Source organism: Medicago truncatula, chromosome 7, assembly GCF_003473485.1.
Source record: "Medicago truncatula cultivar Jemalong A17 chromosome 7, MtrunA17r5.0-ANR, whole genome shotgun sequence".
NCBI classification, from domain to species: domain Eukaryota; kingdom Viridiplantae; phylum Streptophyta; class Magnoliopsida; order Fabales; family Fabaceae; genus Medicago; species Medicago truncatula.
Genome location: NC_053048.1, coordinates 54,172,081 through 54,190,633, shown reverse-complemented (window position 1 = coordinate 54,190,633; position 18,553 = coordinate 54,172,081). Strand labels below are relative to the sequence as shown.

The 18,553-nt window shown below is 32.4% G+C and overlaps 1 protein-coding gene across 1 annotated transcript; it reads left to right on the top strand.

Moving 5' to 3' along the window:
* Positions 1-944: 944 nt before the first annotated feature.
* LOC11429604 (protein HASTY 1) lies at positions 945-11,249 on the top strand. The gene is made up of 22 exons (XM_003626316.3): positions 945-1,238; positions 1,927-2,031; positions 2,137-2,280; positions 2,377-2,457; positions 2,550-2,619; positions 3,962-4,032; positions 4,107-4,270; positions 4,384-4,455; positions 4,548-4,785; positions 5,207-5,269; positions 5,370-5,645; positions 6,136-6,249; positions 6,369-6,498; positions 6,586-6,755; positions 6,869-6,970; positions 7,930-8,033; positions 8,140-8,434; positions 8,864-9,072; positions 9,273-9,776; positions 9,890-10,184; positions 10,321-10,504; positions 10,780-11,249. The coding sequence occupies exons 1-22, from the start codon at positions 1,134-1,136 to the stop codon at positions 10,857-10,859; spliced, it is 3,576 nt and encodes a 1,191-aa protein (XP_003626364.1). The 5' UTR covers positions 945-1,133; the 3' UTR covers positions 10,860-11,249.
* The last annotated feature ends 7,304 nt before the right edge of the window (positions 11,250-18,553 follow it).

The following is an 18,553-nucleotide window of genomic DNA, read 5'->3' as shown; positions in this document are numbered from 1 at the left end:
TGTGTGTATCCCATAATTAATTTTGATTAATTACATTAATTAAAAGATTTTCACTCTGACCAATTTTTTTTTACAAAATAAAAGATATTCATTCATTCAAATTAAAAGAGTACATCGATATAATGCAAATTCGCTAAAAACAAAAAGAATGAATTTGTGAACAGACTCACAACATCCATGTTAATAACATAAAACGACAAAGTACAAATGTCTACACATATGACTATATTTAAATCTCCGGAATAACCATGTTTCCGGATCTGCAACGTGGATGATACCAAAGTCATTGATTAGATCTGCACTGTATCGAAGTTGATATGACAATCTGAAGCATTCATCAAATACCTGAGAGAAACAAACAACGTTGCACAAAGACGACGAACAACCAACGTCACACGAAGACGACGAAATCACAAAATAAAACGAAATAGATGTGAAAATCACTTATTTCAATAAAAGGAAAATAGAAACGAGTTAGAGGGATGATTTTGGATCAAAAATTGACCTTAAATCACCCTCCTTAGCAAATGAAGGAGAAGAAACTAGAGAGAAAAGAAAGAGAGATACTCCGACCAATTTATGAAGCATCAATCGATATATAAAAATAAAATATAATACTCCCTCCGTTTCAAAATACATGTCCAAGTCAACCACTTCACATATGCCAATGCATAATTTTGACTGTTAATATCTTTAATTTTCTAAAGTAAAAAATTATAAAAATTTAATATTTTGAAAATATTTGTCGAGACAAATCAAACAACATCTTACATGCTAATATTTGTATTTATATATTAGTTAAAAAGTATGGTCAAAGTAAGTCAAGTGAATAGTGCACATTGCAAAAATTGGACATGTATTTTGAAACGGAGGGAGTAATAAAAAGGAGAAGGGTAACATAGCATAACAGCGTAATAGACAAGCACTCACTACCGTTATAAAAGGCGATGAACAAAACCCAGGCTGGTGTGTGTGTGTGGACTTGAAATGAAAAAGTGAAAACTGAAAAACCCCAAAGAACGAACGAACGAGACTTGTGTTGAAAAAAAAAAAGCGATTATCTCTCTTTCTCTCTGTTGACGAAAAGCGATTATCTCTGAAAAGTGATTATCGTTGCAGTGAAGTTTGCTTCAATGGAGGACAGTAGTGTTCACAATGTGGCTCAAGCCATAGCCACCGCCCTCAACTGGTCTTCTACTCCTGACTCTCGTCAACAAGCTCTCTCTTTTCTCGATTCCGTAATCTCTTCTCTAACGCTTTTTCTTCTTTTCCCTTTCCTTTCCTCATTTTCAGGGTTTATCAATTTCCCCATTCATCTGATCATATATCAAATTTTGTATTCAATTCATTTTTCTGTTCATAAATTACTTCAACCTTTTTTTCACAAGAAACCCTAATCACAGTTAAACACATATTTAATCCTTGTTTTCACCAACTATGTTACTGTCAGGGATTGTTCAATATAATAATAATAATAATAAAGGAGAGTTTTAAGACTAGTTTTTATTTTTAACATTAATGATGATGATGACCTAATTGAGTTTACTCGACAGCTTTGTTCACAACATTCTTATAGTATTTGCTTTTATATTATATTATTTTAACTGCATTTAGTTATTGTAGTAGTAGTAGTAGTAGTCTACTAGTATATGATGAATGAACATTACGGCGTTGGCGTTGTTTGATTCATGTAGCCGACCCCACTTAGTGGGATAAAGCTTGATTGATGTGTCCTTGCGAGCTTAGCTCAGTTGGTAGTAGGGACAATGCATAATATATGCAAGGTCCAGGGTTCGAACCCCGGACACCACCAGAAAAGAAAGCTTGATTGCTGTTGTTGTAGTCTACTAGTATTGCTAATTTACGGTGATGATTGGTTAACATTTGAATATCTTCTAAAGACTTATGTATTTCAAATCTCTACAGATGAAGGCAAGTGGTGATATACGGACATTAGCGAACACGTTGTTCCTTCTGGTGAAAAGGAATTGGTCATCTGAAATCCGGTTGCATGCTTTTAAGATGCTGCAGGTTCATGTTCATATGCTGTTACTACTTCCTTTTCTAGGAGATTTTTCTTAATATTTTCGAGCATATGTGTTTTTGTTTCTTATGTGAGAATATATTTGTATACAGCATTTGGTGCGGTTAAGATGGGAGGAATTAAGCTCCGAAGAGCACAAGAATTTCGCAAAGCTCTCCATGGATTTAATGTATGATATTGCAGATCCTTCTGAAAACTGGGCTCTTAAAAGTCAGACTGCTGCCCTTGTTGCCGAGGTTTTCACCACAATGACTTCATTTTTATTTACATTGCTTCTTACTTGTGAAATTTTGCTTGGCCTAAACCATATTTGGTTGGTGGTACTTTCACAGATTGTTAGAAGAGAGGGTCTTGATCTATGGCGAGAAATACATCCATCTTTGGTTACTCTATCTAGCAAGGGTCCAATACAAGTAAATTTCAAGTTTCCTCTCTCGTCTCATTTTCATGCTTGATTTATTCTATTTCTATGCACTGTTTTTTAATAATTCGAAAATACATACAGGCTGAGTTGGTTTCAATGATGCTGCGGTGGCTTCCTGAGGACATTACAGTTCACAATGAGGACTTAGAAGGTTTGTAATGTCTTGAGCTTTCACACATAGGTTTTAGTAAATGGGGCTCGTATATACAAATTGAGTCAAAGAATCAAACTTGCTCCAACTGTGTTAAATAATGGAGAGATATGAGTGTTTCTAATGGTAATATTGGGCATCCAATATTAATAAACAAAGCAAGGGCATTTGCTCTAAAAAAAAAAAAGGGCATGGGACACGTTAGTATGGCGTATTTATTACATATCTCTCTGAAATGTTTTCCATCTGATACATTGATAAACTTAATGTGTGTGCGTAAGTGAAAAAAGAGCAGAACGAAAATGCATACTAGAGAGAGGAAGAGGTTGCAGGATGTAATGGGATGTGCCAACTCGGTGATTGCCTCCCTGTCTACATTTTATTCTAATAATATAGGCATTTGTACTCATAGTACCTAAAATCATGATTTGGATCATATCGCTCGATTTCACAATTTTTTCAGAGTTCAGACCCAATCCTAACCTTCCAGATCTTGCGCAATATTGCGGCCAGTCAGGATTGGGTAGAATTGCCGCTCAAGATCGAAAAATCTGTAAAAGCGTCGATCTTGGGCAAGCTGTGATTCTGGGTCGAATCTGTGACCTGTTTACCAAAAAAAAGGGTTCTGTTTGAAAAACCTGTGACTGAAGGTCGTTCTCTGCTGCGCTGAAGTTACTTACCGCTGGTTGTCTTTGTTTGTGTATCCTCTGTACACAGCCTGCCATGGAGGCTGCTTGCAGCCCCTCCTCCCATCTTTGCCGCTGGACATGTAACTTTAGACTCCACAGCCGAAACCTGTGTGTGGTCACTTATTGTGTTTTCCTTTGCTGTGGTTTGTTAATGTTTAACTAGAACTGGGATTAGGGTTTGTTGGGCCTGTTGTTTGAGCCCATTTAAGTTTTCTCCTTCGGCTAGCGAGAGAAGATTTAAACTTGTTTGGACCAGACAAATAGACTAGGTCAGTTGAAGTAATAAAAGGAATGAGTAAAGTTAATAAAAATAAGTTTTCATTATAAGGCACTGTTTTCGAATTTAATTAAAAGCTTGTATGATTTAATTTTTTTCCATATTTATTTTATATATATACATAGATACACACACTTTTTTTGAATTTTGTAGGATTGGCAGTCCATCTTATGATACGATTTTGACTGCTCTTCCCAGTCCTAAATAAAACCTTAATTTTGACTAACTTGGTTGTACTAGTAAAATACAAAACACAAAATGCACTTAGCAGAATATGACCGTTTGCACTTAATAATGAATATGTATTTAGTCTTGAGTGAATTCTCTGGAAGTGAAATGTTATATGTCCTTCTTACTTGCAATATTGATGTTTTAGGTGAGCGCCGGAGGCTACTTTTGCGCGGGCTAACTGAATCATTGCCTGAAATTTTGCCACTATTGTACAGTGTATGTCTGAGCCCTAAACCTCGTTACAAGTTCTTTGTTAAGCATTATTGTTAATGCTGTGATGCTTGGTACAGTTACTAGAAAGACACTTTGTAGCTGCACTAAATGAAGCTGGTAGAAAACAGACTGACATTGCCAAACTGCATGCTGCTGCAGTAACAGCTGCTTTAAATGCAATAATTGCATATGCCGAGTGGGCTCCATTGACTGATCTTTCCAAGTCTGGTATCATTAATGGGTACGTATCTTACATTGTTTACTATCTATTCTAGCTCAATACAATATTCTTGCTACATAAGCACATTATTTCTCTGTCTCTTCCCGCCTTATTTCTCTGTTGCCTCCCAACAGTTGTGGTTTCCTACTATCTGCTCCAGACTTTCGTCTTCATGCTTCTGATTTTTTCAAACTTGTTTCGTCGAGGTATGCATTATAGAGCTCTAATGGTTGATATATTCTGATGGCATTTTTTTTCTTTTTTGTTGATGAATGATATATCTGAATTGTGATTGTAGGAAGAGATCTGTTGATGCATCTGCTTCTGAAATTGACCAAGTTATGAGGGAAATCTTTCAATTGTTGATGAATATATCTAGGGATTTTTTGTACAAATCTGGTTCAGTTCCCGGCTCTGTAGATGAGGGTGAATATGAATTTGCTGAATGCGTATGTGAATGTATGGTGTTACTGGGTTCCTTTAACTTGCAAAGTATTGCTGGAGATAGTTCCATACTTTCACTCTACCTAGAACAGGTAATTAATGTATAGTATAATAATAGTAATAGTAAGTTTGTAATATTGTGCAGCTTAGGTTAGGGAAGTTTGGCTCAAGATGAAGTATATTAATTGTGGTTTTGGTTTCTCTTTGGCAATTTTGTTATAGATTTTTTTTAATCTCAATATCGTTCATTATTCTTTTGGCTTTTGTGCTGATTAAACTCCACAGTAGAGATACTTGCATGCAGATGACAAAATATCTTCGTTTCACAACAGATCTTGCAAAAAAATTCGCATAACTTGTTCGCCAAAGGACAAGTTGATTTTCTTTTGTTTAATTCATGTTGCTATCATATGGATGGATGGAATATTTCGCTGTTTCAGTTTACTTCTATTTTACATGAACACTTATAAATCTTGCATTTCAGTTAACCATTGCATTTTATTTTCTCTCCAGATGCTGGGATTTTTCAAAAATTACAAGTTTGCAATTCATTTTCAATCCCTGCAATTCTGGCTGGTATGTTGCAGTTGTACAAAAGTACCGTCTGGTGGTGGTGGTTCTTTTTTGGATCATATTGTCATATCTCTCATTTCTTGCAACAAATGTTTACTTGCAGGTGCTTATGAGGGATTTACTGTCAAAGCCAAAAAATTCCACTCATTCAGCTGCTGACAGTTCAGCTGCTAGTGGCTCAGGTTCTGAGAATGCAAAGAAGAAGACTCTAAGCTTCGTGAATGATGATTTTTGTGGTGTGATGTTAGATACATCTTTCCCTCGCATGCTTAAAAGAGAGAAAATTCTGCCTGGAACTGCACTTTCTTTAGGGGCATTGGAGTTGTGGAGTGACGATTTTGAGGACAAGAGTAAATTCAGCCAGTATCGTTCTAGGCTGGTATGTCTCAGGCATATAAAAATTAACATATTATTGTCTATCATACAAATTATTTTTCCATACTTACAGGAATAATTTCTGTTATGGAACATCTTTTAAGGAAGTTTCTACTTTGATGAATTTATTCATAATCTGAGATAGTATTCGGAAAGTGGCTTTATTGCTTGCAATATTCCATTGATTGATGTTATATAAGAGGAAGTGTTTGTGTAATTCACCATTTGCATGTCAATGTGTAAAATGAGAGGTAAACTGCAAAGACTCTCCCTACTCTATTAATAGATATAAGAGGAGAGGAGCCTTCTGTAACTATATTTTAGTCACAGCTGTTCAAAGCTATGAAATACTGACAATCTAATAGAAAGAAAAATACAACACGTGAAAATACAGAGTAAAACTATACCCTAAAACCAACTTATTTCTATTTTATTTTAAATTTGGTTTAACCCTTTTGAAATATTTTTTACTGATGAGTGGTTTCTAAAAACAGTTGGAGCTGATTAGATTTGTTGCTTCACACAAACCCCTGATAGCTGCGGCTAAAGTTTCTGAAAAAGTTGATATAGTAATCAAGAATTTCCTGGTTTCACCGGTGGCAACTCAGGTTTAAATGCCTTCTATTTAATTTTTCAATTTGAATTTAGTCTCGATAAAATGTCAGCTTCTCGCCATCATTTCATGCCTATGTGTTGACTGTTGTTTGTTCTGCTTTTCTCGTTGTAGGACTTAGCTGTGGTGGAAAGCATGCAGTTGGCTTTAGAGAATGTTGTAAATGCTGTTTTTGACAGATCCAACAATGATATTGCCGAGGCGAATGCTGAAGTTCAGTTTGCTTTATGTAGAACATTTGAAGGTTGTTTTAGTTTATTTTCCATATTTTGCTGTTTTTGAGTTTGTCTGGTTGGACCTTTGTAATAATTCTGGTTATTGTGTCTTAAAGGTTTACTCCAACAATTTATTTCCTTGAAATGGAAGGAGCCTGCACTTGTGGAAGTACTTGTTCGCTATTTGGAAGGAATGGGTCTCTTTTTGAAGTATTTCCCAGATGCAGCTGGCAGTGTTATCAATAAACTATTTGAACTTCTAACATCTCTTCCCTTTGAAATTAAGGTTCCCTCAACAGCCCCTTTTCATTCTTTTTTTTGAAGAAAGCCCCTTTTCATTCTTACTTTCAACTATATCTAAATTTTCTGACAAGTAAAAGTTATATATTCTCTTTGTAGGATCCATCAACATCAAGTGCTCGACATGCAAGGTTGCAGATCTGTACATCATTTATTCGGATAGCAAAAGCTGCTGATAAAAGCATCTTGCCTCATATGAAGGTGCATTTGTTAAAACATCCATCGTTAAACGATTGCAATTAACTGGTTATGTTCACAGATCTTCACACGTGTTAAGCTATATAACTAACCTTGATCTAGTTATGAATTAAAAATATAATTTAAGCCAGTTGAGTCATAACATAATAAAAATCAGCCACTACAGGGATCATGCTGAATTAACTGGGGCTACTTTGATATCTATTGTTATATTCATGTGTCAACTGTCAACACACCGGTGTAGTATAATACAAATATGAAAATATGTTTCCTGAAAAAATCTTTGCTGCTATGGTATAATACAAATATTTGGTGATTGAATTTTTCGTTTGACTTGTCAGGTGACCTTGTAAAATTGTTCTTGAAATCGGTATTTGGCACTGTATTTTCATGAATATTACTCTACGGGCCCCCTGCATTGCTCAAAATATAGTGAAATCCGATAGGTTTTGTGAGCAAAAAAACCTTATCGAAAGATATGTTCCAATAGGTTGAGCAACTCAGGTGGCCTCAAGAAGAGCAACTGTCTATTTTCTTTCATACTTGTCTTTTGTTAATTTCCAACTTGTTTTTCATCACTTTAGTCTCCTCTAAAACACGTCAATATATTAGTGTGTGATGCTATTTTCGATGAGTTATAAACCACACACTTATTGAAGTTGACTTTTAATCGAAAGAATTGAAGAGGGACTGGAATTGGACTGGTGAAACTTAAATCTTTGAAAGACACAATGTAGTTTTCTATCCGCTATTTTTATCATGTGAAAATGGCACTATTGAATGATTATATAAATAACTCAGGGAACCTTAAAGCGTTATATTTTGTAATTAGTGTAGCTTTGTTCTCACTAGTTTGTCTTTCATTTTTTTGGACACTTGAGTACAAGTTGAAAATGCCCCTTTGCTTAGAGTGTAATTCGGGAGGAGATTTAGTATATTTACCTTTACAACTTTGTATGCAGGGCATTGCTGATACCATTTCCTGTTTGCAAAGGGAGGGTCGTTTACTTCAGGGAGAGCATAATCTTATAGGCGAAGCTTTTCTTATTATGGCTTCTTCTGCTGGGTAATGATCTAACAGAGTAGATAATTTTGTTGATATTTTTTTTGTTTTATACTCTGTTAAGATTTATTTAACCTTATCTCACTTGTTATTTCTTAATTTGCCACAGGATTCAACAGCAGCAAGAAGTTTTAAAGTGGCTGCTAGAACCTTTGAGCCAACAGTGGATACAATTGGAGTGGCAGGATAAATATTTGTCTAATCCACATGGTTTGGTTCAGTTGTGCTCAGAAGCGCCAGTTATGTGGTCAATTTTTCACACAGTTGCATTATTTGAGAGAGCGCTCAAGAGGAGTGGGTTGAAGAAAGCTCACGGGAATTTAGAAAACAGCTCAGCATCAGATTCAACTCCTTTAAATCCAATGGCCCCTCATGTGTTATGGATGCTAACTCCTCTCTTGAAAGTATGCATACTTCCTTGAAGAGTCTGGCCATGTGTTTCCTCTAGTATTTTAAATCAAAATGGTTGCTATGTTTTCAATGTTGTTCTTTAAATCTTTGAACTTTTCATGAACCAACTATCCAAGATGCTTAAGTTATTTGGTAAAGGCATGAACTTTTAATATTATATATCTAACATGTCCATTCGCTCAACAGCCATTTGGGGTTGAAGAGTGGATAGTGAACATTCCTACCTATCATATGTTGAAATTGAACTTTTTATTAGAATAAAATGGGGATGGCTTGGATTGAATTCAAGATCACTTGATCAGAGGCTTTTGTAAAACGTCATCAACCATTTCAAAATTTTAACTGTTAGGTGGTTAAGACACATGAATGGTTTTGTATTTTATTTTTAACAATATTAATAGTGTGTATTTTTTACTTTCCAGCTACTTCGAGGCTTACATTCTCTTTGGTCTCTGTCTATAAGTCAAACTTTACCTGGAGAGATCAAAGCTGCAATGGCAATGAGTGATTTTGAGAGGTTCAGTCTTCTTGGAGAAGAGAACCCTAAATTGCCAAAGAACCCTAAGGAAGGATACGGTGAACCAAATGGATCTGATATACGAAATTGGTTTAAAGGCATCAGAGACAGTGGGTAAGCGTGCATATTCAATTTTTATTTTTTATCTATTCCAAATTGGATCGCTCTTCACTGGCAATTTTGTTTTTCACCAAATATCAATAAAGATCAAATTAAGTTCCTGGTTAATATATGAATCTGCATGTATGACATCTTCATTGCTCTTTATTTATGTCTCCATACATTACTAAATGCTTGGTCTATTATATTAATAGATATAATGTATTGGGCTTGTCAACTACCGTTGGGGACTCATTTTTCAAAAATTTGGATGCACACTCTGTTGCTGTTGCCCTGATGGAGAATATACAGTCAATGGAGTTCAGGCATTTGAGGCTGCTTGTTCATTCCATTTTGATTCCTTTGGTTAAACACTGTCCTGTGGATATGAGGGAAATTTGGCTGGAAAAGCTTCTGCACCCACTATTTGTTCATGTTCAGCAAGCTCTTAGTTGTTCATGGTCTAGTCTTCTGCAAGATGGTAGAGCAAAGGTTCCTGATATTCATGGAATTCTTATTGGATCAGACCTGAAAGTAGAAGTGATGGAGGAAAAAATTTTGAGGGATCTGACGCGTGAGATGTGCTCACTCCTCTCTGTGATTGCTTCTCCTCCCCTGAATACTGGATTCCCTTCTTTGGAACAGTCTGGGCATATTATTCGTTTCGACATGTCTTCTGTGAAAAGCTTGGATGCAGTTGCATCATGCTCTTTGGTTGGGTATGTTTTCTACTTGTTCTGGAATATACTTCATCTATAGTGGTTCTTTCCTATTGTTTAACTTCAGTTTGGTAACTTTTTTCTTCTGCTCATTATGTCTTTAAACGTTACAGTTTCCTTCTAAAGCATGAAAGTCTTGCCCTTCCAACATTAAGAATGTGTTTAGAAGTTTTTACATGGACGGATGGTGAAGCTGTGACAAAGATTTCTTCTTTTTGCTCTACGATGGTAGTTATTTCGATAGTAACAAACCATACTGAACTCATAGAATATGTTTCTAGAGATCTTTTCACATCCGTTATTCAAGGTTTATCCCTTGAATCAAATGCAATAATCAGTTCTGATCTAGTTGCTATTTGCCGAGAGATATTTGTAAATCTTTGTGATAGACACCCAGCCCCCCGGCAGGTTAGTTGTTTTCCATGATTTTGATAGTTTTTTTCTTAGTTCATTTAACTTTTGGAATACCCTTTAAAAAATCCCTTGGACATTGAGTAGTATAGATTTTTTGTTCATATTAATAATGTGTTCACTCTTTTTGTAGATTTTGCAATCTCTCCCATTTGTTACTCCTCACGACTTACATGCCTTTGAGGAATCTTTATCTAAAACTTCAAGTCCAAAGGAACAAAAGCAGCACATGAAAAGCTTGCTTCTGTTGGCAACTGGGAACAAATTAAAAGCACTTGCAGCGCAGAAAAGTGTAAACATCATTACAAATGTTTCAAGTAAGCAATGACTTTTAATGTTTTTCTTTCTTTCTGTATTTTACTTCTCCAACTTCTGGAATGTGTGGTTTAGCATGAGTTATCAATGAATTGTCGTAGTGTGTACATTATAGTTCTCAAATTGTGAGATAACATATTAAGATTTGAGTGTTCCCGTGAGTGTGGTAGTTTCCCTATACTGCTATGCGTCTCAGCTGTTATTAGGATAATCTATTTATCTATTTTTCTAGAGTAATATTTTGAAAAATTTAACCTTTTATGCTTCTGCCATGCAGTGAGACCACGCAGCTCAGCCAGTGCTCCTGAGTCCAATGTTCATGATGGTGATGTTGTTGGTTTGGCAGCCATGATCTGATTTTATTTTGAGCTCATTGAAGGTTTTGTGTACAGGAGTGAGCTTATATTGAGAAGATTTAGCTTTTTATTATTTACCAACATGGTGTTAAAACGTCTTTTTCCCCTGCAACCTTTACAAATGAGAAATCAGATGGGAGTACAAATATTTGCATGTCCTTCCTCTTAGCAACATGAGAATTCTGTTACACAGTATGCAGATATTTACTTTTTGTGTTAGTGTATAAGCTCCATTCAGCGTAGTTGAACCACAATTGGCAATTATTCAGACCTTTGTAATTTAAATTTCAATTCATTTTTTTGAGTGTGAAGTTGGGTTATGATTATGACCTTGCATACTCCCTTGTGAAGTATATATAACTAAGAGTAAACCTTGAATTTCATCTCTAAATTATCACTGTTTTACTTCGATTTAGTCTTCTCTAAATTACTTCTATTTCAGAGGAATAAGTAGTTTGGGATCAGTTCCTTCCCTCAAGTATTTTTTTTAAGGGTTCTCTCAGCTACTTTGTTTGGTGTTATTGGTTCATATTTTCTCGCTACTTTTATTTTCAAATTTTAGTTTGTGCAAATGAACTTGAGGAAATATATTTGTAAAAAAAGAAGAAAAAAACTTGAGGAAACATATTGACACTCTAGGGAGCCTTATTTACATTTTGAACAAAGAGCTAGGGAACTAGAATTTGATTTGTCCTATTTTAATGTGATGAGAGAAGACTTTTCGTCATTGTCAAATCTTACAATTATTCTCTCATACTCCATGTTTATATGATTATTACTTTAAAAATTATTTAATTCTTTTTTTAAAATATGTAAGTGTATCTAGACATTGTGCCTAAATTGTTGTGAATTCAAATGAAAACTCCATACCTCATATGCTTTTCAAAAGGCGAATAGGCATTTCTTTTACGTCATTTGGACAACTATTTTTTATAATTTTTGTGACAATTTTCTCTCTCACACTCACATTATTGTTTTGGTTTTTGTGTTAATACCTCATTTTCTTTGTAATTTTTTTTTTGTCAAGTAGTCTGATGGCTAGAACTCACACAATTTAATTGTGAAAAAGTGGGGTGTCTGGGGTTCGAACCCCTGCCTCTACATATAAAATGCAATATCCTTATCAGCTAAAATAAATAAAGAACTGAGTTTGATGAGTTAAAACTAGGGACTGAGAACAATGATTATGTTTTATGTGTGGTTGGTTCAAAGGGTATATGCTAGTGCCATCTTTTTTTTCCCATCATGGTCTAATTTTTGCTTAATAATATCGATATTTTGTCATTTATACATTAGTATATTTGTAAATAATGTTTGACAGCATATTGCTCCAACAAATTGAAATTTATTGATCCTTGTTTCTACAAAAATACAATAAACTAGTTACTAGTAGTTAGTACTAGTAGGGGATGAGTAGCTCATATGTTAAGCTAATGGATTAGAGAAATTAAAGAGTTAAAGATATAGGTCCATGGAAAATGAAAGGTCTGAAGCATTTAACAACCTTGCTGTAATAAACGGTGTATTTATGCATTTTGTGTGACTGAGACATGTCATAGGTGGTAGTTAGTGCTCGCTTAACCCGGACACCTCGTGTGTCTTTTTTCAACTGTAAGTAGAAATTGATCTTTTTAAAGACCTCTGATGATTATTATTTCTCTCAAATAGTGAGTTTTTAAGTTGTGAATCAATCTCCTTCAAAAAAACAATATTGGGAAATGATGGATGATCACAATTCACATCGTGCTTACCACGCAAGTTAAATCATACGAGTAAATTATCAAGTTAGTTCCAAATATTGTAATGATGGATCATTTCGTCCTTAAAATTTGTGAAATAGCAAAAAGTCAGTCTCTGAAATTGAGGTGTGTCCATGAAAATAATACTACTTCCGTTAATTTTTGTCGAATAAAACAAGGTGGCACATATTAACGGCTTACATGACATTCAATGTGGATGCCACGAGATGACATCATTAAAAAAATTGAGGATGAAAAATGGTCATTTTTTTATCAAAACAAAATAGTTTAGAGTTTGAAAATGGTTTCACTTGAATAAAAGATTGATTTTGTGATTGGTTGGAGGAGTTAAATAGTGAAGTGATAAAGAAGTTGATTGTTCTATTGTCACTAACAACGTAATATTATTAACAATCACACACACACACACACACACACACACACATATATATATATATATATTACGATGTAAATAAATATGTCAGTGAAGTGATAAAGAGGTTGATTGTTCTATTGTCATTAACAACGTAATATTATTAACAATTACATATATACTAGGTATATAACAACGTAATTTTATAATTTTTGTACAAATGGTAAACAAATATTTTTATCAAGTATAATCACATTTTTTTTCCAAATGTGTTTTAAAAATCACGTCAATATGTTTTCTGTCTCAAATTTATTAAAAATTATGTCAACTTATCTTGTATTTCGGCGAACAATAAATCTAATCAACCCATTTACGATAATAACAATTTACCGAATTTCGTGGTCAACATAATTGTAGCTCGTTTTACACCTTTATGTCAATGTCTATACATATAAATAAAGCTAAAAAAAGCCAAAAACTCTCTTCTTCTTCATTCAACCGTATTATTAATATTTGTGCAAACTTATTGTGATGGAAGCCTAAACCCTAAATTGATCCATTGGTGTAAGGGTACTTCGTTTAAGAATTCTCGAGGTTTGAAACTAATGCTATTTTCGTGTACATGTATCAATTCTATGTCTCTTTAATTCGATTTGATGCTTACTCAGTTTCGATTCGATTATTTGATGCAAATTCGATTTTGTTTATGTTTACTCAATTTATTTCGATTTTGCACCATTGAGATTATTCAAGTTGCTTTATCACTTGTTTAAATCAGTTTGAATAGAAATTGATATAGGTTATGGCGCTTAGCATATAACATTTATTGAACTCTGTTATGATATTAATTGTGTTCACTGTGACGCTTGTCCACTGTCATGGTTAATTGAACACATTCTGATGATTAATAGAATGGAATTTGTATAAAACTAATTATCGCTTGTTTAGTTAGTTTTATAATCAATCAGACCTTAGACATGTGAGTGAATGCTTATCAAGAACCCATGATAGAAAGAACAAACGTTGTTGTTGTTTTTTTTTTTTTAACTGAATCTCTCTTAATTTGCAAATTGTTCTGCGAGGCAAACAGAAACCGCCCCAATTTATATTTTTGAATTCGTAGTTTCTGTTCTTGTTTTCAAATACTTATTTTTGATCGCGTACGACAACGATCAAAACTTAAAGAAGTGTGCACACCCTATATTATTCATCTCACCCGTTTGTGAAATCCCCTCTATATCTTATTAGAGAACCTTAGATTTGTGTGTTAATCCTCTTATAATCTAAAATTTGATTGTAAGGTAAGCATAATTTCGGATTTGTTGTTCTTAAACAATTTTTGTATATTTGCATATTTGCTTATGATATTTTTCTAATGGACATTGCTTCAGATTTTATTATATAATTCATTTAGTGTTTTTTCTAAGCAAACTACTTTTTTTTAGGATCATGTGAAAACTACCACAACATGTAACTTAGATAATCTAAGTTGCACTTTGCTTACGTGTCACCTCACTAAATTCCCCATTTTCTAGCTAATCTCTCATACTTACGTCATGTGACTCTCTTTTTCTTTTTTTCTTTCTTTCATCAATTCACTGTATTTATTTGTATAGAATTCATTCATATTCATTCGTGTACTTCTTTATTATGTAATGGTCAATAGTGCTTTGAACTTCTTCCACTACCCATTTTTATTATTCTCTTTTGAAATCATATTTTACATCTTTCAACTATGTGTCTTATCAATGACCTATATAATTCATAGTTGAATGAATAGAAGGATAAAGGGTTAGAATAAAGAGTTAATGATTGATTATATCTTCAGTTGTGTTTGAACCATATACATTTGGAGTTATAGAGTTGTGGACTATAATAATCAAATTGTATATAAAACAACAAATCCGAACCATATATTTTCGGAGTTATAGAGTTATAGCACTATAATCAAATTGTTTATTATTTGCCATTTTTTTTATGGAAGTTTTTGAAACGTAACCTCAGTTACATCTTTACGTTTACTTGATTATTATAAATTATTTGAGATTTTTAATGAGAAGATTATTAGGAAGTTACTTTATTATTATAAAGTAAACATAGAGGTTTATAATTTATAATAAAAATACGATGTTTTATATAATTTATAATAAAAATACGAAGTTTTATAGAGTTGCCATATAAGTAATAGAGTTTTATCTCTAAAAAAGAAAAGCAATAGAGTTTTATAAAGATGACACATAAGCAAGAAGGGGTTTAGCTACAAATTAAAGAAATTGATACATGAAAGAACTCAAGTATAACATGTAAATTTTCCGCAAAAAAAAATCCAAAAAAAAATATAAAATGTAAATGAAATGTCTATCCTTGACCAATTAGAGAATTTAGAAGATTAATTAGTACTTAATATTGGATTTTATTTGTGATTAGAAATTGAACTATTTATTTAGCAATCGCAATCCATTTTTATTTTTCAGAACCAATTAATGATTCTATAACAAAAACATATCGTTAAATTGCTTAAGGGGTCGAAGTCATTTACAACTTAATCTAATTCATTGTTGACGTAGGATTCCCTTTCTATAACACTTTTTTTGGGGTACAATATACACTAATATAAATCACGTATAAATAGTAGCCCATGAGATGTCGTGCCCATGATAAAGTTAAACATCAGTTTAAGTTTCTTTAACAATAAAAAATCAAGTTAAACATAAAATTAATATAGTAAAATGTGGTGTATAAAATCAAAAATCTGCATATATGATAGGATGAATGTACATTGATCAAGGGTTGGTAATATCGTGACTAAGAGACTTTCACAGTCCCAAATCCAATTTTGCCAATTCAAGAATGAGATCCAAACCTTAAAAGCATAAAAATTATTATTGTTGAAATTATCGATGAGGTATTAAATAAATGGGAAATGAAAAAAGAAATTGTGTGGTCGTCTTACATTGTTGTTTGGGATGCATGCATGATGAAGTTGTTAGCTTTTTCTTATTCTAGTCTTTGTATGAGAAATCTCTAGGAAGAATTCAACATTCTTAGTCTATGTATGGGCAACAAAAGAAAAATATTAAAAGAACAACTTTTAAAATTCATTTTGTTACTCGTATGGTTATATCATAGAGCAAACTCAAACAATATACTGATAATTGCCAAACACATCAAGCAAAATCCAAAATTAAGAGCCACCATGTTACTCTTGGAGAAGGTACAATATATATAAAAACTTTCTAATTGCATGAATTATTATGTGCGTTACAATTCAATAGTAAATAGAAGAAAAAAAAATTGATTGCATGAATTATGTTATGTACGTTAGAATTTTTAGAGTCTAGGCAATGAAACCAGCCATTGCAATTAAAAGAGTTATAAAAGAGTGATTTACATTCAATCAGTAGAAATATGGTGATTTAAATGTTATGATAAAAAAAAATGAGGCAATAGTTTGATGGAAGGACACATAAGCAAGGTAGGAGAATGCTTTAAAATAAAGTTAAATTAAAAAAAGAGCATTGGTGAGGTGACACATAAGCAAAGTGTAGTTTAGAATATATATATATATATATATCACGATGTAAATAAATATGTCATTGGTATAGACAAATGTTTATTTTTTTCAGATTCGTTGAATAATTGATGTATTTAATTTATAATATAGTTCAGATGCATCAATTATTCAATAAATCTGAAAAATAAATATTTATTTATAATAGTGACCGGAGAAAGTAATCCACAAAGAACCAAGATGGTTTCGCAACTATAATATAAAAGGTTTCAAGGGTAAATATTTTTTGGTCTCTATAAAATTGAGACCCTCGAAGTTTAATTCTTACTTAATTTTATTAGTTCTTTTAGTTACTGTGAAAAAAAAATGCATTCAGTTTTAGTCCCTACTAAATTTAAATTTGTTTAATTATGCTTAAACTTTTAACTTTTTGAACAATTTTTTTGTAGAAGTACGTGTTAAGAACATTGCTAAAAGTTATTCACAAAAAATTATCTCAAAATTTAATTTCTATACAAATTTTTGTTATTTTTATTTCGACCTTCTGTCATTTAAAACAATTCATATTTAATTCATTTCATATAAAAAAAATACTAAATTTTAGTAAATGAACCTTGCATAATGTTTTAAACTTGTCTCAAAAAAATCATTCAAAAATTTAAATGTTTAAGGATAATTAAACAAAATTTGTTTTATTAGGGGCTAAAATTACATTAAAATTAAGTATAGACTAAGCTAGAGAATAGTTTATTTTTTCTTTTCCAATTATACTGTATAACAAATTTTGTTATAAGAATATCATATTTTTGGTGTCATTTAAAAAGATAAGAATTTATATTATATGATATTATATTTGTTACATTGTTGTTGGTGTCATTGAAAAAGATATGTTTAGTTTTTTTAATAAGAAAAAGATATGCATAGTTTGTTACAATTTAAATGTGTAAAATATATATAAGTATAATTTTTTTTAGGCATCTATACTAGTACTTTTAATTAAAATCAAAATTTTATAAAAATAATAATTGTACGCATTACGCAACATTAAAAAAATTATACGCATTAGCGTAACAAAAAAAACAGACATACAGACATAAAATATTACTCTAAACGCTAATGTGTGTGTATATTTGTGAGGTTGAAGAAAGGGAATAAAAATATTTGGTTTTATTCAATGACAACATGAATAAAAATATTTGTGAGGTTGTGATAATTAAACGATATTAAAATTAAATATATAAGTGATAAAAAGATAATAAAATTCCTTCAAAAATAGATAATAAAATTAAATTGATCCTCCTTTACAAAAAAATTATATGGACCGGTTCCAAAAAAATTAAATGGAAGAAAAAACAAATAAAAATAAAAGATAAGTTACCTGCATTAGTTGAAGAGAAGTGTTTGTGAAATAAATTACAAGAGAAGTAGTTTTTTGAAGTAGCATTCAACAACTTTTGGTCAAAACTTATTCTATTCAATTTTATGCATTCTAAGAAAAGTATTTTTTTCGAAGGTATTTATTGATATTGTGTTTGACCTAACATCTCCTTAAAAATGTAGAAAAGCTGAAGAAAAAAAAAAAATAAAAAAAATTGGGCCAAATGGTACCTAGAAGTTTCAAATTATATCATCATGTAAAGCGGTGAACCCTTTCCTCCAATCTAGTAGCACAATCAAACGGCTATAGTAGAGTGTAATGATTGAGCTTAAGCTGAGGTGATAATAGATTAGCGAGGCTGTCTCTCTTTCTATTAGAGAAAAGAGTGTGTGATTCCCGCGTTACACGGTTGTTATTTATTTTCAATCCTTGGTCTTCCATTTTTCTCCGATTTTTTTTCTCTTCCTCTTCCTCTTCCTCTTTTGTAATAATCATTATTATTCAAACAAAACTAAACTTCTTTTCCTTTTTCTTTTCCTCAATCATTGCACCAAGCTCAAAATCGCATGGTTTCCTTCCTATGTTTCCATTAACGTTTCTGTGAGCGTTTCGTTTACGTTTCTACATTTCCTCTCACACGTCCATTCACCTTCTACTTTCGTTAATCTTCTTTTGCATTTTTTTTTTGTTTCTT

What these genes read in the sequence shown, in the direction of transcription:
- LOC11429604 (XM_003626316.3), top strand. Translation starts at nt 1,134, where the DNA reads ATGGAGGACAGTAGTGTTCACAATGTGGCTCAAGCCATAGCCACCGCC. An exon ending in AATCCCTGCAATTCTGGCTG is followed by an intron (nt 5,270 to 5,369) that starts GTATGTTGCAGT and finishes GTTTACTTGCAG; the next exon opens with GTGCTTATGAGGGATTTACT. An exon ending in TGCTAACTCCTCTCTTGAAA is followed by an intron (nt 8,435 to 8,863) that starts GTATGCATACTT and finishes TTTACTTTCCAG; the next exon opens with CTACTTCGAGGCTTACATTC.